The following is a 24,192-nucleotide window of genomic DNA, read 5'->3' on the forward strand; positions in this document are numbered from 1 at the left end:
TCATACTCTATGGCTTTTCGTGCTTTGATGAATCTTTTTAAAATGTTTGATTCACATTTGTGTCATATATTACTAACAGGAGGGTCGTGCAGTAGTCAGACAGCACTTGTACACACAGTAACAGCAACATGCCTCATGTCTTTACAAGGCAACATGAGAAATGACAGTAATATAATGCGGCATTCATCACGGGAGATAACCCATCTGGCATTTGTAAAAAGCTGTGGGAGTTGTAAAAAGAGCGAGCACTATTTAAGGCAGGCGAGTTAAATGGGTCATGTCACACATTTAGAACAACTGTATGTCAAGCAGATTAGATACAGACGTACCTCAGGAACCTCATCTCCTCATTCCTGGTGTCGTTATCAGTCACTATCTTAGACGTTGTCACACTAACCTCCACACCATCCACCATGAACTTGCGTGTCTTTTTAAGAGTCTTCTTCTGTCGTTTTGACTCCTACCAAAAAGCAGGGTTGCTTTAGAGGATCGAGTAATCAGGGTAGTGTTGATAATGTAATAACTGATGGTGTAATAGTGGCACAGACTGTATTACCTGCAAGGACACAGAGCCCCCTTCTTTGCTCTTAGACAGGAAGCTGGAGATAGACAGATTGAGGTCGAGGCTGTTGCTATCAGCAGCAGAGCTGCTCCCAGAGTCAGAATCCTTCTCCACATCTGGCCTGATCACAGCAGGGCTTCCTTGCTCCATCTTGGCTTCTGAATCCGTTTCGCTCTCTTGGACAGAGACAGCATCTTGGGAAGTGCTCTCATCTGCGTGGGTTGCTTTCTCTTCTTCTTCGTTCACACAGGAATCTTTAGGTGGGACCACTGAATCCTCAGGGGTGTCTTTAACTTCATCACAGATGCCATTTGTAGACTCAGTTGGTACTTGTTCCTTTAGCTCAGCTTCCTCTGTGATCTGGCTCTCTTGTTCAGGCTGCTGTGACTCCTCATGGGCCTCATCCATAGGCTTCTCTTCTGGTTTTGTTTCTATAGGCTCAGCAGATGACTCATCCACACTTAATTTTGTGTCTTCATTTATAAACGTGTGTCTTCCATCTGATTCCATATTCTCAATGTTTACATTTTCATCTGTGCCATTAGCCATGGCTTCCATTGTGTTCCCTGTTAGTTTGGGTTCAGTCGTTTCCTCCTCGGATTCTTTGCTTTCTTTTTCTACCTCTGGCTCATCTCTTGGAATGGATTCTGTTTTTTCTGCATCTTCAGGTTCTGCTTGTGATTCTCTGGATTCTTCTTTACCAGCTTCTTTTTCTTTCTCTTGCTTCCCCTGCTCTGGCTCTTTTTCTTCCTCCATTACCTGGGTAGTTTCATCACCCATTATCCTTTCTTCTGTCTCCTTCTGTTCCTCCTCTGTTTCTGTGACAAGTTCTTGGTTGTCTGTTGTATTTACAGGTTCTTCTGGCTGTGAAACTACTTGCTCAGCAGACGTCTCTTCACCTTGACTCTCTTCTGGTTTAGGCTCTGTGGAGTCATGTGAGATGACATCTTTGCTGGGCTCTACTAGTCCAGATGCCAGGTCTTCATTACTGGCATCAGACACCTCATTTAATTTCTCCTCCTCAGTCTTGTCTACCTCACTTGTTCCAAGTCCTTCATCAGATAACTTATCACTAGTCTGGTCCTCAGCAGGCTCAACTTCCATCTTTTCTTTAACAGCCTCAAGAGTGGAGGGAGTTGATGGAACTTTGTCATCTTCTGAGCTGGCCACACTGACATCAGAAGGTGCTCGCTTGTGCCCGGGACCAGCCTAAACCAACAGAAATTGCAATATGTCCACAGTGAGCAATAATAAAGCTTACCGCAATGAGTTTAATGAAGCTATCAACATCAAGTGTTCATCTAAATGATAAAAAAAGTAAAATACTATAATGCTTGTTATACACATATCCCCAAAAAACTACATACCAGAGGTGTATCAGGTTCGTCCTCTTCCTCCTCCTCTTTGCTGTCCTCAAGCTCTTCTGTGACTTCGGCTTTGGCTTCAGCTATGAGTTCTCTGAGAGGTCTGCTGTCAGTTACACTGGTGACAAAAGGATGCTACATATATAGACAAAAGATATCAACATTAGATAAAAAATTTTATCCTGCAAAATCATTTAAAGTGTGACACATTAACATCTGACGGACATTTATGCATCACTTAGTTTTATAGTAGTTTGCAACTGCAGCTCACCTGCAGAAGCTGTACTGTACTCCACCTATTGTCCACATTCTTGTCAAGTGCTTTGCGCAGAAAGTCGCTGAATTCTGGTGACCTTTAAATGGTAAAGAAGACTGAATTTGTTGGTCCCAGAACAGAGTAAGTACCCCGTTTTTTTCTTTATATAATGTAGTAATTCAGTAGTAGTTATCCTTTTAACATTAATATTTTATCATGCTTTCACACATGCAAACCCTCAACATTTCCTCATCTCCCATTCGGAAACAATCCAGCACCACCTTCCCAGTTATCACCAGCACAGTATCTCACCAGCGAGAGGGATTCATGAGTGTGGGCGGCTCGGACTTGGCTATTTTCAGTAGCACTCTCATGGGATTCATCTCATGGTTGGGCGGTTCAATCTGTGCCAGTTCTATGAGCGTTACGCCAAGGGACCAGATGTCGGCCTTGTAGTCGTATGGACGGTCTTTGGAAGTTTCGCACATTACCACCTCTGGAGCCATCCTGCGAAATTCAATCAGTCAGTAAGAGCCACCAATCAATAACCCACATTTTGGAATGCAGGTAAATGAGGTCATTCAGCATATCTTCTAATGCTTAAGGGTCAATGCTCTTATTTTCCAGGAGGAAAGGAATATAAAATAGGAAGTTTGTTTAATACATAGATTTTTTTCAAATGAGTTGTTATCCCACATTTTTTGATGATTTAAAACAACAACAACAACAACAACAACAACAACAAAAAAACCCCACTGTCATCTTAGCTGTGGTACAGTCTGAGACAATTATCAAATACTAAGAGGTGAATGCCCTCTTGTAAGCAGGCAGTGTGACTCACCAATATGGAGTGCCGATGAAAGAATCTCTTCTCTGTAATGTCTTGGTATTTTTAGCAGACACACCAAAGTCAGCTGAAAGTAGAAATAAATCATGATTCTTTTCATCAATGAATTAAGCTAAACTGTAAAATGGCACCCTGTGAGACTAGAATATAAAATAGCATTTTCTACCAAAACAAAACACAGTAGAGAGTGCTTTACACTTATAATATTTATCCCCAAAGTGAGCAGAAAAGCCTCACATTCCCTTTCATAATGCTCTTAGGGTCCATCATTGTTGTGTTACCTGTGCAGTTATTTCAGCCTGCTCTCTTTTCTTGCAACACTTACAGTATGCACACATTAGAGGGAAAAAGAGATCTATCATTAAGTCCCTGGTGACTGGCTTGATAATTATTGTTTGCCAGGCTCCGTCATGACCCTCTGCCTACAGAACATGAATCATCAGGCAGCCAGGAGCTATGGATGCTGCAGCAACAACATGAACATGAATACTCTTACTTCTGAAACATTATGCATCACCAAAACACATACATAGGTAGAATATTATATTAAAAAAAAAAAAAAAAAAAAAAAAAAACACACAGCAAGCACATCACTTTGTTCTCCAAGTTTTTGAACCCGATGCCAAATGATGACTCACTACATTTTTATGTGTAAACAAACCACAGTGCTGCACTGTCACCACCAACCCCAAAGTCAAGCTACAAAGAGATCTACAACGGCTGTTTTAATACAGAGCCAAGGACAAATCAAAGAATGAATATAATACTAAAGTGAGTTTAGTAGACACCCCCCCCCCCCCCCCCCCCCGTTTTGTTACTAATTCATCCCAAGTAAGTAAGTCGTGTACTTAAGAGGTTATGTGGTTTCAGAACTTAAAGATTCAAACCAAACCTATGTACTTTATTAAACATTCTTTTTGTAAAAAATACAAAACAAAAACCTGATTCTGCGAGAACATTTAGTTGATTTTAGTATTTTTTTAATGGAATAACCTCTCATATCTCCTTTTGTTAGTAAATGGTTAGAAATGGTTAAAAAAACAAAAAAACAAAAACACAATTACCCAGTTTTACATCTCCATCCAGGGACAGGAGAATATTCCCAGCTTTCAAGTCTCTGTGGATGATCTTGCTCTCATGAAGGTAAGCCAAGGCCTCCAAAGTCTGCTTACACACCACACGAATCTGGGGCTCAGTCAGGGGTCTCTCCAACTCTAAGGACAAACATGCACAGAGAAAATTCCAAAGTCCCAATTTTTCCCAGTGAATATTTTGCTGTAGGCTTTGTTATACACAAATACAAACACAAAATGGGTCATCTCCACCTTTACATCAGCAAGCACATATGACTAGACAAATCTAGGCGAGTCATAATGAATCAACATTGAATAGTGAAGTGAATTCATTATCATCTTCTTTGCAATGCAATTTGCATTTTAAAATGAGTGGTTTTGTGTTTCTTTAGGCTTCAAAACAAGACAGAGGAAGTGCATGAACAAGAAGTACTTTAACTGCTTCTTGAAACCTGAGCTACAATAATTACAGTTGGAATTGCTTTGCCAACTTAGTAGAGGGGGGAAAAAAAAAATCCTTCGGTACAGGCTTCTGGATGGAATAAAAGAGTTGGCACTAGAGGATGGAGAAAAGGAAAAGCTGCAGAATTTCATAGTGTTACTCTTTTTTTTGCTTTAGTGAATGAGGGACTTACCCAGCATGATGGCATCGACAGCACCGCCTGCACAGAACTCTATCAGAATCTGTAATGGTAGAACAAAAGAACATTAAGTAATACACTTATATAATACAATAAAGTCCCAGTTTAACCTACCCTTGCAGCACACGACTTGATTAAATAAGGAATTTGCGACTTTCAAAAGCTGGAACAACATGATGTTTATTGAAAAGATTGATTATACTGTAGAGATCAAGACGCCAAACAGCCATACTGAGCTATACGTCTTTTGGTTTCCATTCTACATGCATCTGTCTTTTAGTCCTTCTTGAACTGAAATATCTGTAGAAGTTCAAGCTTTGAACTTGATAGTGACTGGGATCCTTTTCCACTATACAGAGGAGGTTGTGATGAATGAGTCTATTATAGGAATTTCTACAAAATACAAATTGTTTCTTAAAAGTATAGAAAAATGTTTAGTGCAAAATGCATGTAAATATTTTACACATACTATGTATGCTTCATCACAGATCCTAGTGACAAACGATTTCCTCATTTTGGTAAACACTTCAGAAGAGTTTGAACATGTTTGTTTAGGATGAGCACGCACGCTTTAAACTAAACCGCTGCATTAATACTGAAGAAAATCCCTTTGCACATTTTTATGTACAAGGGGCAATACTTAAAGGAAGTGAACATGAGTCTCTCCATACTATGCCAGTTAAGAAGACATGTTATTTAAAATACTTAACTTGCATTATGAATATTATTTTTTAATACAATATTTCTAAAATGTTTAACATTTGCTTATATGTTTATAAATAAAGGTTTATAGGTTTTAATATGTAAATGAGGGTTTGTCATTAGTCTAAATATGTACTAATTTATACACTTATACTTTATAGAAACAACAATATTGAAAAATGTTTTCTGTGACGATCCCTTTAAGCCTAAAGCATTTCTTCACAGTACTGTGCTTCTGTCAACAGTAAGAGGAAGACATCCATTATTGCCATCTTTGTTTGTTTCAAAACAGTATGCACATATGCGCATGTTAAAAGCTTGGGAATACACTAAAACGTTGGGTGCAAGTGTCCTTTAATTGGACGTTTCTAGCTTGGAAGAAATTTCCCCAAGGGAAGAAAAAACAAAGAGGGGAGATGCTTTTAAATATAAAACTGTGTAATTTTATAGGGGATATTTTAACAACAAATATCAACATAAAAAGGTGCCAGTTAACTACTTAATTACAAGTTTCAAGCTGATATTTTAAGATGAAATATCAGTAACCTCATCAAATATGCAATAATTTTCATAAAGTGCAGTGATTCTTTGGGTTCCAGAGAGGTAACGAAATAAAACTAATGCTAATCCCCTATGCTAGGATGTAAAACTGCACAGGTTCTGACCTCAGTTGTAAGAGCTGATGTAATGTACCCGACCAGTACTTCATCATTATTGGCTTAGCCTGCACGTTGCTTGGCAGCTCATGGTATCAGATGATACAAAAATCAATCGAAGCTACAAACAGAGCACCACCCTCTATTCAGTGATTCAAACAAAAGGAAGAAACAAAGTGGTTCTTCCCATTTGGCAGTACACTTTCTCATGCCATCTCTTTTGTAGTTTACAGGTGAGTATTAAACTAAACGTACACTGATTGTAGACACAAGTCAAAGTAAACATCTGTTTTCTAACAACAGATTTCCTTTGTAGAAAATTAATGAACATATTATACATTAACTCAACACCCGGCACAAGCTAAATGTAGGCAGTTACACATTCATCATGCTATTTGAACTCAAAGGCCAGAGGGACAACCTGCATGCGGCTCTGAATTATTCAAAAGCACTTTCTCCAGCCACCAAAACTGCTCCATTATCTTCCAATGGTTGTGGCCAGTCCACAAGGGACAGTCACATGACACCCCCTGCTAGGACCTAATTGCTCTGGGGCCTCTTACTTCACACAATGAGATCTACTGACCATGTATTAAAGCTGCACCTCTGTGCTCACAGTAAAACACCAGGATGAGGATGAGGGGCTGTGTTCAGAGATTTATACGTTCTTTCTCATTATAAAATACACTGTGCACACTGGTTATGATTTGAGGGAGATAGGAATAAGGCCAAATTGAGGAGTATTCCACTAAATACATAAATCCCTCATTATAAATAGGAAGATGTATAAAGTATGATAATGCATTTCTCAGTAGTGGCCTATTACTTCTTTACTTCCTTATACAAAGACTTCACTTGCAGAATTTTGAACACAGTAACAAATCAGGTCGATTTCTAGCTAACCAGCTAAAAATAAATAAAGAAAAAACAACTATATGTGGCCTATTACTTCTAAGCAGTCAGGTACTCTCCAGTGAAGCATGCAGTCCTAGTCGTGTATTAGCCTCTGTTGCTTGTCATATGACCCATTCTAACTCTTGAAGAAATAAGAAAAGTTTAGTGTCATGAGCCATCAGTCAAATGATCTGAAAGTCCTGTGAGAAACAGCATAACGAATGGTGCCTTATAATGAATTTCTGTCTCTCCATGCTTCACTGCTTCCCAGCACGAAACTGACGAACTTACCCAAAGTTTGCTTTCAAAGTAGAAAGCGTCCAGCAGTTTGACAATGTGATGATGGTTGCAGGAGGCCAGAATGTCAATCTCAACCATGTAATCCTCCAGTTCATCCTCAGTCTTTGTGTCGATAACCTTAGCAGCAGCCAGGGTCCCATTCTGCTTGTTCTGTGCCTGCAAGCAACATTGACAAAATGATAAATTGTAGAGTATATCCTTACAGCACACAGTGTATAAAATGGGAAAGGATCATGCTAATTATAAGCCAAATGTTGCTCAGCATAATTTTACAGAGCAACAACTTGTAACTTGTACACAACAGGAATTATGGAATAATATCAACATTAAGAAAAAAGTCATTTGGAGCAATATAAATTACGCAGCTTACAGAAGATTGTATCTCAAGAAACTCATTTCAGAGATTTAAGACAACTCTTTGTCAAACATTGATAAAAAAAAGAAAAAAAAATTACAACACATCCTGTCATTCTGAGCTACTCTAACACAGGCCGATCTTGCAACGCTTGCTCACTTCCTCCACTCCTTTTCCTCCCCTCTTTTCTTTCTTTCATCTCACTCTGTCACACTCATTGCAGTGATTATTATACCAAATATGTATATGATTTAACAGGTTTGTGCCATTTATTGCACAACTCAAACCCTAAATTCTCATTCCTGATAGAGCTGCACCGAGGAGACCAATAAAAATGATCACTGAACCTGTGAAATAAAGCACTGGGAAGTTATTTTAAGGCCAGCCTAGGGCCTAATGTTTATGGATACAGACACAATCTCAGGGAGTTAGGGAAAAAGAAAAGGGAGGGAGTGTAAAGACCAACTGCAGCAGAGTGTGTCAGACCCTATATTTACACTCTTCTGACCTGACACACTGCCTGCCTCTTTTTCCCTTTGTAGTGGCTGATGCCTGTCAGGCACAGGCCATCGCTTACATGCAGATTCAATATTAGCTTTACAGTGAAGAGAGACACCATAATTTGTCTGTCACTTGACTCATTAAAGAAGAGCCTGTGACCTTTGCTCATCATGAACATGACGTTTTAATGTGCTAAATGCTTAATGTTGATCTGTTTTGAGGAATTAAATGAGAGCGCAGGAGTGCTATAATCATGTTTAAGAGGGAGGGAGAGCGAACTTTGTGGTTCTTTGTAAATAATAATCATTGACAGTTCAGCACTGGTTATTCAAATGTACATCCATGAACGCAGAGTTTTTACTTTATTAAATAAATAAATACATTTCCGTCTGTCAGAAAAAATTCATCTGAACTCTGGAGTTTAATTTACTCAAGCTTAAATATATTTATGTTTGTAAAACAGCCAAAAACAGTAACAATAAAAATGTATGTACCTCTGTTAAATAAGGTAACATAGACTTTTTGTTTGCAGACCATCATGCTTACGTGTATAGTAACACCCTGAAGGCCCATTCTGAGCCAGAAAAAACCCAACCTTTAATGTGAATAAATAGCTGATAAATGAAAACTCCCATATCGCACCACCTGTAGAGGTCTATCTTTGAATAGGTAGATCAGATTTTTAAAAAATGACTCATTGCATGGAAATAATTATTAGAAATATAAGCAGTTTGTTTGCAGTACTAAAAGTGTCTATGAAACACTTAACATGTAATACATTGATCTACTAGTTAAGAATTCTCTCTCTTCCGGTTGACCTCACTTGAACAGCTGATTCACATGTTGCTTGCAAACTCTGCGACCCCACCCAAAGGAGTTAGCTGCCAGAAGCCTGTGAAGTAGCAAATGAAAGCACAGTGCGCTTTCATACTAATGTGGCCTGATTAAAGATATCTTCACCTGAGCTCACACAAGTGATAACTGGGAGTCAGGTGTATATTTTGTATACTTTGGTGTGAGAAGGCACTCAAGTATTTCTTGGCTCTCATCTCGTGTAGCCAATCAGCTAACAAGACTAGGAAATAAGTGAAGACAAATTAAGATTTATGGGCCATTTGCTGCATTATTTGAACACAAGAGCACCAGGAAGGAACAGCGTTAAGTAGCTCACAATGAGAGAGAGAGAGAGAGAGAAAGAAAGCTCTTTAACAGGGATTAGTGCCAAAACAAAAAGAGGCATGAAGGCATGGAAGGTTGTGGAAACTATTTTTCACTAATCTACTAAAACAGTTATATACATTGAAAAATATTTAAAAGAAACTATGTTTAAAAAAATACAAGTTAACCAAGTTAATCTACTTGTGCTACAAGTACACAAACACTAACTTTTTCTAAAGTGTGTTCTCAGCCTAGAGCAAACTCCTGCAGAGATAACCTGGAAAGGTAAGTAAAGTAGCAGAGATTACAGCTGGAGGACACAGCATTGAATATTTTTCCATGTAGCATAACTATACACCAACAAACTACAACATTGGAAGGCATACCTGACTTTCTCAGCAGGAAAACAAACCTAAACAAAATAATAAACAGGTACTCTTCTATGTCATCAAATTGTTGTAACAGTTCCTATATATATGGGTTAGTGAAGACAAACCAGATGTGACAAACCACTGCCCTAATTTAAACCCAGCTGTGCACCTGTCACAGTAATTAGCATAAAGTGTGTGTTTTTTTTTTTTAAGTCTGGGTGCACCTGCTCTGTCATTTTATTAGTTTAAACTATTTATTGTGGTTGTCCTGACATGTCACAGGCCCAAATAATCCAACATGTCACATGTGAGGCCATATTGATTCTGTATGTGGACCACACCTTTATCAGTTTTTAACCAACCCCAAGTGCAACTCACTGGTAAAGTCATGTCTATACTCCGGCAGTGACGCAAAGCCTGTGCTAAACCTGCTAAATAGAAAATATCCAAAAACTAATTGAGTTTAAGATCCCAGCTGCTGGTCACATTTCTTTACAGGATATTAGCAGTTAGTCAATTCCTGCATGATTTATATGAAACAAATATGTTATTTGCTGAGGGTTAGGTGGCCGAGGTTGGAATATGTTACCCAAACAAGAGCTGTAATCATCGCTGTCAGCTTTACAGCTTATGACCTCGAGACAGCAACATGCGAAGAAACAACTGAAGCTAGTCTATAAAGAAATGCAGGAAACCAAAGGCGGATGTAACGTAACACGTCAACTTACCTTGTACACTTTCCCAAAGGCTCCATCTCCCAGTTCCCCAATAATTTCCCATATCTCCTCAGGATTGACGTCTCTGTGTACATGCTCATACTGCTTCTTTTTCTTATCCGGCCCTAGTTTGAAGATCTTGCGAAAATTGAAGAAGGACATCTTTTTTAGGTGTGAACTACAGCACCGCGAGTACGCTCTCTTCGGTTATTTCCGCCAAGAAAATATAGCGGTTCCCTCCGACGCGGAGCTCAAAAGGCTATCGAAATGAGAGCATTCAAGCGTTAAATTAAGCCAGACAGACCGGTGCTTTAGCCATTCAGCTATGATAATGTCAATTATAACTTCCCTCGACGGCGGATATCACAGTCACATCATAGCTAGCAGCCTTCACAGGACGCTGTCGGAGGAGATGAGGGATACAGAGAAGAGTTAGCTGTTCCGCAGAGGCTCGTGTTTCCGTTTTGAGCGAACAAAATTAAACGAAGCGGAAAAAATATTTACCATATCATCACTTTCGACAGAATATTTTCTTTAATCGTATAACGTTACCAACACGAAAACGCAGTCAACGGACCTCATGCTTAGGTTGACTGACCACACACAAGTTAGTGGACTAGCATCAAGCTGCTATCGCAGCTCTCGATATTTCCGCTAAAGTCTTTCAAAATAAAACGCAACTGTTACGCAGACCTTTTTATTTACATTATTTCGCTTTATTTTTTCAATTTCGTCAAAAAAAAAAATGGTAGCGATATTTTGTTTTAATTATTGATGTCAGAAAAAAGTTAAAAAACCACAAACTTCTAAACTTGTTTTGTGACACAGTTAGCATAGCTTTTAAATGACATAAAAAAACTACTACACATTAAAAGTTTTTCTGTCCCACTGACTACTAAAATAAAAATACCATTTGATTTAGATGATGCTTCAAAATAACTGCCAGAATAACTTCCCGTAGGAATGACCAAAATGGCTGCCAGGTGAAAAGCTTAGTTGACTAATACAATAAAGGGTTTTAAAAACCCCTCACATATTAAACTTATAAGACAAAAAGAAAATCTATAATAGACCTTCGACTGCCTACGTCATAACTATACAAGGGTCTATAGCGTTTGGAGTTAGGTGGTCATGGATGTCATATTACATCTGCCTTTCTGAGCTAAGATGTATTTTTGCTGTGGCTTTGTACACTATATATTCCGCATCTAAATAAACAACCAATTATAATTTACATACATTATTCACGTTAGATCAAATATAAGTATATTACGATAGAATATATAGGATTATAATCACATTTTATAGTAATACATTGTGTGACGGTACTGCGTGACAAGACCGAATTTAAACCTCGATGGTTAGGCGTTTCAATGTACGATAGGTGGCGTAAACGCAGTATCAACGTGATTTTACCGAACCGGTCCGCTTCACTGGTTCACTTTGGAGTACGAGAAACAGACTGGTTTTATTGTCCGACTTGAGCAAAACAACAGAGTGGACGCTTTTACGTCGGAGGATAAAAATAGATTTCCGCTGTCAGCAGGTCTATTTCTAGTTAGCTTGACGCAGCTGGGTAGCGGCTATTTCCTCCCCAGCAGGACGTGCTCCGCTCAGCCGGGCTCAGCCCCCTCGCCTCTACCACGCATGCCAGTTGTGGTCCTCCTGTTGGCATAAAGAGGAGAAAATGGTAGAATTCTCCCCCCCCCCCCCCCTTTTTTTTTTCTTTAAAAATATTTATTTATTTATTTATTTTTTAACCCTACAACTGTTTACAACTTGCATAGTTCCCATTTCTGTATAACTGTATATCTCAGATTTCTGTAAAGTTATTTATTTCATATTCTGTATAGTTTTTCATATTTATATCCTGTTCATATCTTGTACATAGTTGTACTCACTACAGCCTGTACATACTATTCACAACATACTTCATACCGTGTACATTATAACATACCATAATAGACCCATTTCTGTAATATACTTACATATCTATATTATTGCTAGTATATATTGTAATATATCTATATCACTAAAGCACTTCTGGATGGATGCAAACTGCATTTCGTTGCCCTCTACCTGTGCATGAGCAATGACAATAAAGTTGAGTTCTATTCTATTCTAATTCTATTATTTTTCATTTTGTGAATACCTGGTAATATTAGTTTAATTAGTTTATTAGTCATTAGTTTTCACATTTAGCAACAAAACTCAGTGCATCACAACTCATCTTTGGATTTCACTGTAAAATAAAATTGTCTTTCACTTTTTTACTTCTCACTGGTTTTAACAGCTAAACAGTAAAAACTACAGTAAAATTAAAAGTGGACTACTTTTATAGAGTTACCAGTTAACCCGAAAAAAGCATTTTAACTGGTTGATACTTACATTAGAAATAATGCTGTGGTACAGCCTAAAATATATAGCAGAGTATTCATCTCTAATCTGAATTTGATAACAGCCAAAAAATTATAATATTTCACTTGCCTACAGTGAGCAAAACATTCAAATAATATACTTCAGTCTATGTTGGGAGCCTATTAAGAATACAAATGTCATTATTTATAGAAATTACGTTACACACATCTGATATGTCAACATTAGCAATATTCGCATATGACACAAAACCTTTTTGTTCTAGAGGGAATGTAAAGGCGTTACTAAATATGGTCACTTCAGAAATGTGCAAAGTAAAAATAAGTAGTTTTAAAACAGTTTATTATTATTATTGTTGTTGTTGTTGTTGTTGTTTTTAAAGCAGCATATTAGGACGACACAAAAAAGGTTTTGAATTACTGTATGTGGAATGAAGCTGTGGAGCAGACTGAGAAATGTTCCAGCATGACTCAGTTTCAAAAAGTGGTGCAAAAATATCTATGTCTGTGTTTTTTTTTGTATGTTACTATGTTACTAGATGTTATAAACAGTATACCTGTCATAAATTATAAGGAAAGATTTATTATAGGATAAGGCACAAACAGGAAGGAAATTTATCTAGACAGGAGGACAACGCAAACAGACCACTTATGTTCTGCAGCGCCACAATGTGGGAATAATAATGAATTGTTCTCTTTACCTCCTCCTCGCGCTTTACCTCGTGTCTCCACAAGGAGGGAGCAACGGTATGCTGGCTGCTTTAGGTGCTGTCGGAAATCTAATGTATAACTTGGAAGCGATAGCCAAATTAGACAAGTATATACGCGTCAGCCAACTAGACAAATTGCCTGTTTGTTTGCAAGTAGCGAACACGGTCAATGTCCGTGCCTGCTCAGACACACGGACTGTTTTCTTGAAGTTAAGAGACAGCACATGTCGGGGACGTTTATTGTTGCAAAAAAGCGTTTCAAAATCATTAAAAAAAACTACAGATGTTTCATCTTATACAGCAGTTCAGCCCATCGCCCATTTATGGAGAGGAAATGTGTCTTTTCACTATTCACATTTCACCCAAACTATCAGTCACTTTAGGGATGACCAACAAATCCAAGAACCTGTTTGAAAACAGTGTGACCTCCTTGGTCCCGTGTGGTGTGTCCAGCCAGCTGAAGCAGGACCGCCCCATAGCCTACATATTAAATCGCTGTACTGCTCAGACTGCCCCCCGTTTTTTGGCAACAGCAGCGGCGCAGCCCCTCTCGAAGGAGGAGAAGTCTGATTAGACGCCAGTTTTATTGCGTTGTCATGTTTCACAAGGAGTCCAGATGCTCCGAGGCCGTCTGACACTGTAATTTCATGGATGCACCCAAAGCCTGAAAGAGGAAAGTTATTTCTTTTCATTCCTCTCAACTCTTTCTTCTTCTTCTTGCGCTTCTACTACAAGCAACCAAGTTTTCATGGGTGAACATCGTTGGTGCAAACTGTAGTATTGTGTTTGGTGCAAATCTTGTTCGCTTGTCAAGATGCAGTTCCGCACCTTCCTTGACGTAAATGTTGTGGACGTGCAGAAAAGAAGGAATCCTTCGAAGCACTATGTAAGTTGTATACTCTCTCTCTGTTCTGTTCTTGTTCAAGTAGATCACCAGTGCAGTTATTGTGTATTGTCTCTGTGGAAATTTAACCCATGCTATGCAGCTCTGTGGACGCCAGTGTTGCTCTGAGGGTCCATTACTTTCACCAAACAGCTGTTGAACGGACCTGGTGCTTTTTTTTTTTTTTTTTTTTTAATTTAATTTAATTTTTTAAATAGAGACATTCATGGTACCCAGAAGATGTCTCTTTATGACTGTGGTGATCTGAGGCGTTGTATTTTTTGTCACCACATGGCTTTGATTGAAATGTAGATACAACCTATTACATTTGATTTTGTATATACTTGACAACAGTGATTTAATATCAGGTCATTTAAAAAATATCAGATGCTTTGATTTATTTGGGTATTTTAATAAACTAAAGTAATTGTGTTTTAAAAAATGTTTAAAGTAATAGTCTTCTTGCAAGCTTTTGCTTAGTGCTGTACTGTCGTGCCTGAAAAACACCAGTATTTTATTTTTGCCTGTAAAATACAGTGTCACTGTGTCTGACGTCTGACAGAGCCGACAGCATGCACTGAGGCTTAAAAACACAAACAAACTGAAATCACATATACGTGACAGCCAGCTGGATGAGGATCCTAAGACTTGGGCTGCACCCTAAGCAGCGCCATCGTCTAAATAGACGTAGCAAAAGTAGTAGTCAGGGATTTGCAGCTATATTTTTTACACACACATATATATTTAATCTTTTAATTGTGTATATGGCATGCAGACTAACTGTGGTGCCCTGTTTCCCAAGTGATTTTTTGCTTTTCATTGTTCACCTAACAATCTAAAGTGCAGAAAAAGTGATGTTTTCATGTTTGAATGTTAGATGAGAACGAGCTAACCCAGGGATTAACTTTATTTAAATTCTGTTAAGCTGGGACCATTGGTAACTGATATGTTTTTTTTCCTCAAAGGAGAGCTCATTTACAAAGCAAATGTGTATGCTGTAGATGTCAAACCTGTAATTTAAGTTTTGAGCCTTACTTCTTGTTGAGGCTAGAATGGGTTAATATGGATTTGAACTAACACAACACCAAACTTAGCATACATATCTACACAACAACTACCCAAATTCACTTAAATATATCATATTAATGGATGAACAGATCACTCTTTACAATAACGTTTTGGTTGACAAGTAGTCTCCTTTTTATTTCGTGTTTGTTATTCATTAACAAACATTTTGCCCCATTGAAACAAACAAACCCCTACTTTAAACAAAACAACTACAAACAAATAACTAAAAAGTATTTCAATTCTACACTGCATTAACGTTACAAACAGATAAAAATCACAAGTTGCCTTCAATAAATGCATTTTTTTCACTCTGACCTCAAATGTCATTACTGGTTAAATAATAGTGCATCCCTAGTCACAGTTAAAGCAGGAAAAGTAATTAATTAATACTTCAGATGAATACTTCAAATACTAGTGCCCCCGAGCACCAACCCACTTTCTTGAATTTGGCCTACTCGCAGTGAACATAACTGTGTTTGTGGATTACCTGCAACATATGAAAACATGACAAACACTTTCGACCCTTAGACTATATTCAAAAGCTGGAGATTACCTCCCAATCTGAAGACTTACCTCAACTCAATTCACATTTGACTGTCTATATGGGCAAACGTGATATATCAGTTTAAAACTTTTACATAATTCAATGATTGCTGTGACTTAAAGTCATAAAATGCAATATCACTAACCGTAAGTTTAAGTTTGGATCGTCCTAGTCAAATTTGTGACACCACATTTCAGATTAGGGTCATTTATTTGATGCCACATAAGGTACATATTATTAGGAAAGAATTGGTGTACCAAGAGGTAATCTTTAAAATAGCAAGGATCATATTGATCTATTTTTTTGGAGGGAATGTACCATCCGAATGTCTTTATACCGATATGAGGTGCTGGTGCCAGTTTTGCTTTTTCCAGGCACATTCCCATGTAAACGTCATCAATAGGAAAAAGTGGAATGGCATTGGAATAGCTATGTATCATTAAAGCTGTAAAGCTGGACAAAAGAAAGCCCCCACCACCACAATAGTTGGGGTAAACATTTTTTTCATATACTTGAGATGGAACAAAATACTTGCTCCTGTCCCATCTTACAGGAAATCCATTCTTTATCAGAAAACCAGTAAACAGATGCTGGCTTCCATTATTTTCACGGCGACCATGGAGGTAGTCCACAATATTGTCCGTATTGGCAAAAACGTCATCATCACCATTTAGCAAAAAATTAACTTGTTGACAGTTCCTTTTCATCCATTTGAGGAATAGAACCTGCTTTAAAGTGAGATTAAAAAATGTATCTTGAAAGTCCCATTGGAGGATGTCATTGTGTTCCTGGTGCTCTGTTTTGAGGAGTTTGTTCAATCGCTCTTTCTCAAAGTCATTACCCATTGTTCCAAGGATGAAAATCCTTCGAATCCGCAAACCTTTGTATGACCTCTCTTGAGCCCAGGTTTTTCGCAGCACTTCACGTCGTTCATAATGCATGGGGGAGCTTTTAATTACAAGCAGAAGGAAGATGTCTTCAGGTTCTTCGATGCCTCCGCATTTGTCAGGAAGGTCCAGAATCATGGGAAAATAGCGACAGTGACGATAGTAAAGAAAGTCTTTAAGTATATCAGGGAAACCATCGAAGCCTGAGATTCTGGCAGCAGCCATGTTTTGTTCACATTTTGGGAATGAGTATTTATAGGAATTGTTATACATTTTTACAAGTTTTGGTGAGCGGAACATTTCAGTGTCGCTATAATATTGAAGAAAAAAAACAATAGAGAGAAGTGATCCTAAGAGCATAACAATTTCGATGTGGCCGGCCCTGGAAACAGTGAAAAAATAAATAAATAGTCACTCAACAGAAATTTCAATCAGGCATGTATCAATAAATAACGCCTTAAGACATTCAGGTACTACAAACATATCATATTGTACATACATAGCATAGTTTCTATAGGCCGTGTCTAATGCATGACTAACTAAAAATGAAGTGTGGTCTCTCTGACTTGGCTCCCTGTTGAACCAGAAATGAATTGAAAATCCAACTCCTCACATACAAGCTCTTGAATAATCAGGGCCCATCTTAATTTAATGACCTTATAGTACCGTATCACCCCATTAGGGCTTTTTGCTCTCAGGCTGGTTCTGTGGAACCAGTTTCTAGTTTGGATTTGGAAGACAGACACCCTCTCTGCTTTTAAGTTTAGGCTTAAAACTTTCCTTTTTGATGAAGCATATAGGTAGGATTGGATCAGGTGATCCTGAATCCTCCCTTAGTTACGCTGCACTAGGTCTAGGCTGCTGGGAGATGAACATCCCATGAAGCATTAAATGTTTCTTCTTCAGTCACCTTTTTCACTCACTATGTGTTTTTACACCTCTCTGCATTTAATTATGTGTTATTATTAATCTCTACTGGTAGGGAGTCATATTCATTTTGAGGTTTTCTGTTTTCTGTGTAACATTGTAAGGTCTTTACCTTACAATGTAAAGCACCTTGAGGGAACTTTTGTTGTGATTTGACGCTTTGAAGGTAGGCCTCTGAAAAGCACATCACTGATGTTACCAGTGATGACATACTATCAAACTACCAGGCAACCTTGCTTTTATACAGGAGTATAGCCAGAATTAACCAGCTACTGCCCAGCTGACTCGAGTCCACTATTACAAAGAGATGTATTGCAGAGGAGTTGCACTCACTGGCACAGACTGACTTGGATTGATTGCAGCTTGTTGATAATATTTCTGCCTTTAAATTACACAGCTGTTATTTGCAAAAATGACAAAAATTCGTCCTAGAGGGCTTGGAGTCAATCAGAGTGACTCAATCTTTGATTTCCCCAACTACCTGCAGTCCTCTTTGATAAGGAGGTTAATAAAAAATAATAGCTTAATATAACTGATATAGGAACAGTACATTTTGTTGTGTTACATTTTAGGATTGATCTCTTATTGAAACTTCTTTGGAGGAATTCAGATTTTGGAGTCATGGTTTATATCGGATTAAACATTTTTTATTTTATTTGACATTTTTCAAAAAGCTCCGGATATTCTGTAATTATATAATAAAACATTTAAAACTGTGTCTAACTAAATGTAACCATTCTTAGGTTACACCATAAATGACAGAAGTATATTAAAAAGTAAAAGTGCTTAAAAGTCCTAAAAGCTGACCAAATCAGTTAATAAAAACAATGTGCTAATTCTGCTGCTGACTTCAGTGTAGACAAAGGAAACAAGCATAATAAAACTAGCTACAGAAAATTCACAATCAAAAACATGATTCTTTGCCCTCAACAAAACTTTCATCAACTGAAATGTATCAAATCAAAGGTGTTTTTACTAAAATAATATATCATTAAAATTAGTTTGGAATAAACTGAATATATACCAATCAAGTACATTTAATTTGATCATATTCTAATAAATTTACTTTTGACATTATACTTATGTAACAAAATTGCATGCAAAATGTCCATATAATCAAATTACTTAAAGTCAGCATTTTGAACATAACCTGAACTCTTCACCTTGAACAGGTGTGACAAAGACTGAAATGGATATTGTCACTAGAAACAATCTTCCACTTCACTGAAACGCTAGAAGAAGCAGATCATCCTGTTTTCTTCACTGTTATTTCCTAAACGTCTGCGAAACAGTAAGTTTTCTAGCGAACTATTAACTGTGATAAAATGCAAATTCAATGAATAATAAATCATAATGCTACAGAACCCCCCCAATACACACACACACACACACACACACACACACACACACACACACACACACACACACACACACACACACACACAGAGCGTTAGTATTATATCATTCTAGCTTTAATGCTAGAATTGTTTGACTTATAACTTATCTTTATTTCCTCTTATAGTTAACTTGTAAAGGAATAGAGTCTCTCAGTGATAGTGTATTTGAAAGCTAAGAATCTTTTTCAGGACTTCTTAGAATGACAGAAAAGTTCTCATTCAAACATCATCTCAGCTTATCTTGTCTAAACCAATACAAGTTGTAACAAAATTAACCTCCTAAAGCAAAGCAAAATTCAGTATTTTGGTCTAAATAACCCAAAATGTGATGTCCACATATGTGAACGCCAGGTCCTAGGAGGTTAAAGCACATTATTGTCTTTATACAAACGGCATATGACAGAAAAGTCAATGATTACCTGATCATTTTGTCTGACCGAAGTGAGGGCCAAGTCTCCTCTGATAGCTGAGTTAGCTGTGTGAAATACGAGTCACTGTGGCACACAAACTTGTTTAACTTCTCAGGTTGTGTTGCTCGTCATCGCTGAGACTTAACGCTCTAGCGACTAAGCTATGCAAAACCCCAGTCAAACAGGCTTAGAAACTGGCTGTGGTCTCTTGTCAACAAGTGGTGACAAGGGAAAAATGTGGGGTTGACCCATCAAATTAAAATTTGAATTTCCATTTTATTACTGCACTTCCTGGTAGTTTGGGATTAGTAGTTAGTAGTTAAAGCGTGTATTACTTCTATGCTGTACTATTGTAATTCGTTACAGGCTGTTTTAAAAGCTTCCTAAAAAGCCTTCAGCTGATCCAGAGTGCTGAGGTGTGAGTACTGAAAGGGACTAGAACAAGAGACCATATTTCTCCCATATTAGCTTCTCTTTATTGGCTCCCCATTAAATGCAGAATCAAATGTAAAATCCTTCTCCTGACAACATTATTTAAAAGTAGACTGGGAGGGAGAGCTTTTAGGTTCCAGGCTTTTCTTATGTGGAACCAGCTCCCCAGTTTAGATTCAGGAGACAGATACTCTCTCTACTATTAAGACCAGGCTTAAACCTTTCCTTTTTAAGATAAGATAAGATAAGATAAGATAGAACTTTATTAATCCCTCGGGTGGGTTCCTCTGGGAAATTCGATTTTTGATAACACTGGAACTGGTATTATGGGTGGATCAGTTAAAAAAATCCCTTAAAACCCTTGTTTAAAATCCCCTTTAACAGGAAGAAATCTTTGGCAGAACCGAAGCATAGTTTAAAATTACATCACTTGAATACACGAATATTCTTGATTCACTAGTAGTAGAAATAGTCTATGAGTTTCACTTTCTCAGAAAAAAGGTTACGTAAATTACAAGGTCACAATCTTAAGCCCACATTACATCTTATTGTTAACATGGATGGTTTGAGACCGTCTGTGACAGCTGAGTTGTCATTCGTGTTATACTAGTCTGCTTGGAGCCTGGCCTCTCGTGATAGGTATAATATGTTGACCGTCCATGTTGAACATGCTCGCATGCTTATATTCTTGATAGCATAACATGATAAGAGAGAAACTCTGAGAATAGAAGTATAATCAGGCAAGAAATGTCTCAACTGTCCAAAATATCTCTTCATATGATAAAGTCATTAAGACATGGCTTAGAGCCATACCTTTCTGAGTACACCTGATCTCATCCGATCTCAGGAGAAAAGAAAGTTTGGGCCTAGTTAGGATTTCGATGGGAGACTCCCTGAGAATACCAGGTGCTGTTGTTTTGGACTTGAGTAGTAGCGTGGGTCACCTACCAATTGGAAAGGATCCCTGGCTCCTCCAAGTATGCATGTTCAAGTATCCCTGGGAAACATACTAAACCCGAAGTAGCTCCTGATACTTTCACTCAGTGTCTGCGTGTGAAAGTCTGTGGTATGAATATGTTACGCAAAGCAGCTAGGCGTACATAAAAGTGTTGTGTGAAATTATTATTATTATTATTATTATGAGTTATTATGATTATTTGAATGAATTCATTTTAACAGGAAGAAACCTTTGCCCAAAATTGGCCCCTCCCCGAGCCTGCCATGTCTCTTTTTAACAGTTGCCAAGTGCTTACTCATCTTTCCATCCATCCATTCGCTTCCGCTTATCCTTTTCAGGGTCGCGGGGGGTGCTGGAGCCTATCCCAGCTGTCATAGGGCGAGAGGCGGGGTACACCCTGGACAGGTCTTACTCATCTTTATGTTTGCATTTTAGGATGACAATGTAATTACAGTCTTATCATCAGCAAGTGCAGCATGTTTGTTTTGTCACTGAAAGGTGATCTTTACAGGACATCTTTGTTTATATATATTTTAAATACCAAGTTCACACAAATAACACCGAACCCCAAATACTACTCCGTGAATGTCCACTGTGTGAATGTCTGTTTGAATATTAGTTAAAGTACTTCACAGGTGTGTGAATGTATGTGTGTGTGATTGTGTGACTCTTGCCAAAATTGAGTAGAAAGCCACTATATAAGTACCAGTCCACTGACCATATTTGGCAAAAATTAATATGGGTGTAATTAAAAGTGTATAATGCTTAATAATGTTAAGAACAATGTTTTTTGGAAATGGATAATTTGCAGATTTTCCTTGTATTACTGCAGGGTCTTTACCTCACATCACCTTTGGTATGATTTTGTGCTATATAAATACAATTGCATTGAATAACCAGAAATTTTAGGTATTGACAGTATGGCTGTGAAAAGCGATGAATCCTAGACCTTGATTTTTCATTCACAAACTCAAAATGTGCATTTTTTCCTGTGCTTTTATTTATAGTTAAATACTTGACATTAAAACTAACTGCATACAAGTGCTCCTTTAAAAAATATTAGTATGCCTACATGCTAATGTAATTCTGTCAGGATGTGTGAGGATGTTAAACTCCTTCTGTGCCTGTTAGGATTCTTTATTATAGCCTCTAAGAGCTGCTTTTAAGCTGTGGACTTTCTGGCCTTAATGTTATCTCACTCAAACTGTTGAGCCATAACAGTTGAACCATGTCTCAGTGGGACAGCAAAAAAAATCAATTAGCCCATCAGGTCCAATTGGATTAATTAACCTGAGAGTTGGGATCAATTGAATCATCCATCTCCTGCTGAGGGAGGGTCCCCAAGGCAGCTAAAGACAGGGCACAGACCTTTTCTCTTGGGATTAAAGCCGGAGGTGAGGTTTGACTGGGAAGTCCCCCAGAGGGAATCTCATTATATATGAGCTAAGCAACTGGAATGCTTATCCGGTATTGAGAGAGGAAAGAAGCAGCCCTTTGTCTTTTGTCTCAACTGTCCAAGTGTGACTTCCTTCCAGGCAGTTGTAGCAGTGGTGCCAAAGAGTACATAGCAACTAAGCCTTGTTTACATATACTTCCAAAGGGTGCTTATGGTAGAGGAGATGTCAAATCCTCTGTTTACTATATTAACACTCCTGGTAACTAGATACTTACACATTTACAGTAAGTGCATGCTTATCAGCTGTGACTACCAATCGAGGTATTTAAACTCTCACAGCTTCGTGAATGTGTGTGAACAACAGAATTACACAATTGCTCTGAGCTCAGCTAAACACGGAAAGAAGAATGCAAATATCCAATGCATGTGGTCTGGTTTAAGCAGTGTTTTTTCTAGTTAACTCAACCTCCATGTTGAAAAAGAAGAAACATGAAATGTCTTTAGTTTTAGTCTTTGGTCAAATTAGTTAACCAAGCCTGAGGAGGCTTTGATGCATCTGTTTAGTAAGGCTTGGGAGGTCTGCATGACTGTGAGTCAACAGCCTTTACAAAATGTGATTGTGTTGTAATTTGGTATTACAAATTACTTTGTCAGCTCCTGACAAAGAACACCCTATTATAATGATTAAAAAGGCTAAAACACTGAAACTGATTAAAACAAAGCTAAGCTGAAATGAACAAACCCACTCTGGAAACAATTGAAAACTGATGGAAAATTACAAAACTAGCTAGAGTCAAGTCTGTGTGCCATTTGATTGTGCCAAAGTGTGAATACCTCAGTAAATAGCATGGTGCATTCAGTTAGTGAGTGTCATGTGTGGTTTCTTGTGTAAGCTCTCTTTCCTAAACTACACAGGTGCTATACATTTCTCCTGAAATCATGTGTGTAAGCAATTATACATGAAACAGAAGAAAAATATTATTATTGTTATTATTATTATTATTTTTTAAAAATCAGAATAACATAACATAACAATAAACATAAATATAAATATAAATACAACTGAAACATGACATTTAAAGTGTCACACATTATATCACTACTGTGTAGAGATCACCTTAAATTACCAAAAGTGACATCAAATATTAGCTTGGCAGCTGTGGCTACCCATCTGTTAATTGCAAGGTTAGTGGTTTAATTCCGTCCCAGCTTCTCCAGATGGCAAATTAATATTCTGATAATATTCTGCAACCCCTCCGCTTCTGAAGTGAACCGTGCTTTTGCCTAATATGAGAGAGTTTGGGCTGTCTGTGTCTAATTAGCGAGCTGCTGGAAAACTCTTTTGTAATAAGCAGAAGACTTCATTTCAAACTAGTAACTGATGTCCTTGCAGCTTGCCACCATATGTGTAAATGATGCTTTTATAAACACTCTGCGCCATGGGTTTAGATGAAAATGTATTAGGTGTAGCCATCTGTTTCCGAACCTCAGGGTGAGCGCAGTTGTTTTTGGGGCTCTTTATTGTTGAGGTAAATAAAAAATTTATTTTGGGAGTATTTTGTAAGTGACCGATTTGTGCCAAGGAAAGGATACTCCTGTTTGCGCTTTAGCATGAGTCAGCACTTCCTTTCCTTGTTATCTTTTGTGGTGGTAGAACTGGCAGAACTTGACACAACGGAAGCAACTTTTCCCCTTCAAACGGTGGACTCATGAGACACTGGTAATGTAAAACTCAAAAATGAAAACTAATGAGAGTCTCATATTCATGTACAGCAAAGAAAATAACAGGCTTACAGCGTTTATTAAACC

At 37.8% G+C, this 24,192-nt stretch overlaps 3 protein-coding genes across 8 annotated transcripts in view; 1 reads left to right on the top strand and 2 right to left on the bottom strand.

The window, feature by feature from the left end:
• Positions 1-11,057, bottom strand: part of slka (STE20-like kinase a) — a 21,213-nt gene extending 10,156 nt beyond the window's left edge. Inside the window, exons 1-11 of one of the 5 annotated variants that reach the window (XM_082556779.1) lie at positions 10,901-11,057; positions 10,409-10,796; positions 7,287-7,451; positions 4,738-4,786; positions 4,094-4,243; positions 3,024-3,096; positions 2,495-2,689; positions 2,198-2,279; positions 1,930-2,061; positions 557-1,771; positions 330-460 (exon numbers count right to left, since the gene is read on the bottom strand). In XM_082556779.1, the coding sequence (XP_082412905.1) occupies positions 330-460; positions 557-1,771; positions 1,930-2,061; positions 2,198-2,279; positions 2,495-2,689; positions 3,024-3,096; positions 4,094-4,243; positions 4,738-4,786; positions 7,287-7,451; positions 10,409-10,558 (2,342 nt within the window). In that variant the 5' untranslated portion in view covers positions 10,559-10,796; positions 10,901-11,057. Of the gene's footprint in view, positions 1-329; positions 461-556; positions 1,772-1,929; positions 2,062-2,197; positions 2,280-2,494; positions 2,690-3,023; positions 3,097-4,093; positions 4,244-4,737; positions 4,787-7,286; positions 7,452-10,408 lie in introns of all 5 variants that reach the window. The other 4 variants (XM_082556778.1, XM_082556780.1, XM_082556781.1 and 1 more) reach the window with 4 other exon arrangements.
• A 2,889-nt stretch (positions 11,058-13,946) lies between these two features.
• LOC309720012 (SH3 and PX domain-containing protein 2A-like) overlaps positions 13,947-24,192 on the top strand; it is a 61,751-nt gene continuing 51,505 nt past the window's right edge. Inside the window, exon 1 of one of the 2 annotated variants that reach the window (XM_082556532.1) lies at positions 13,947-14,367. In XM_082556532.1, coding sequence (XP_082412658.1) covers positions 14,296-14,367 — 72 coding nt within the window. In that variant the 5' untranslated portion in view covers positions 13,947-14,295. The remainder of the gene's footprint in view (positions 14,368-24,192) is intronic. The other variant, XM_082556533.1, reaches the window with a different exon arrangement.
• LOC309719832 (N-acetyllactosaminide beta-1,3-N-acetylglucosaminyltransferase 3-like) lies at positions 15,609-19,650 on the bottom strand. Its single transcript, XM_082556215.1, has 2 exons — positions 19,607-19,650; positions 15,609-17,245 (listed from the first exon to the last, which is right to left on the bottom strand). The coding sequence occupies exons 1-2, from the start codon at positions 19,612-19,614 to the stop codon at positions 16,129-16,131; spliced, it is 1,125 nt and encodes a 374-aa protein (XP_082412341.1). The 5' UTR covers positions 19,615-19,650; the 3' UTR covers positions 15,609-16,128.

The sequence above is a fragment of the Aulonocara stuartgranti genome (genome assembly GCF_965226115.1).
Source record: "Aulonocara stuartgranti genome assembly, chromosome: 13".
Classification (NCBI taxonomy): Eukaryota; Metazoa; Chordata; class Actinopteri; order Cichliformes; family Cichlidae; genus Aulonocara; species Aulonocara stuartgranti.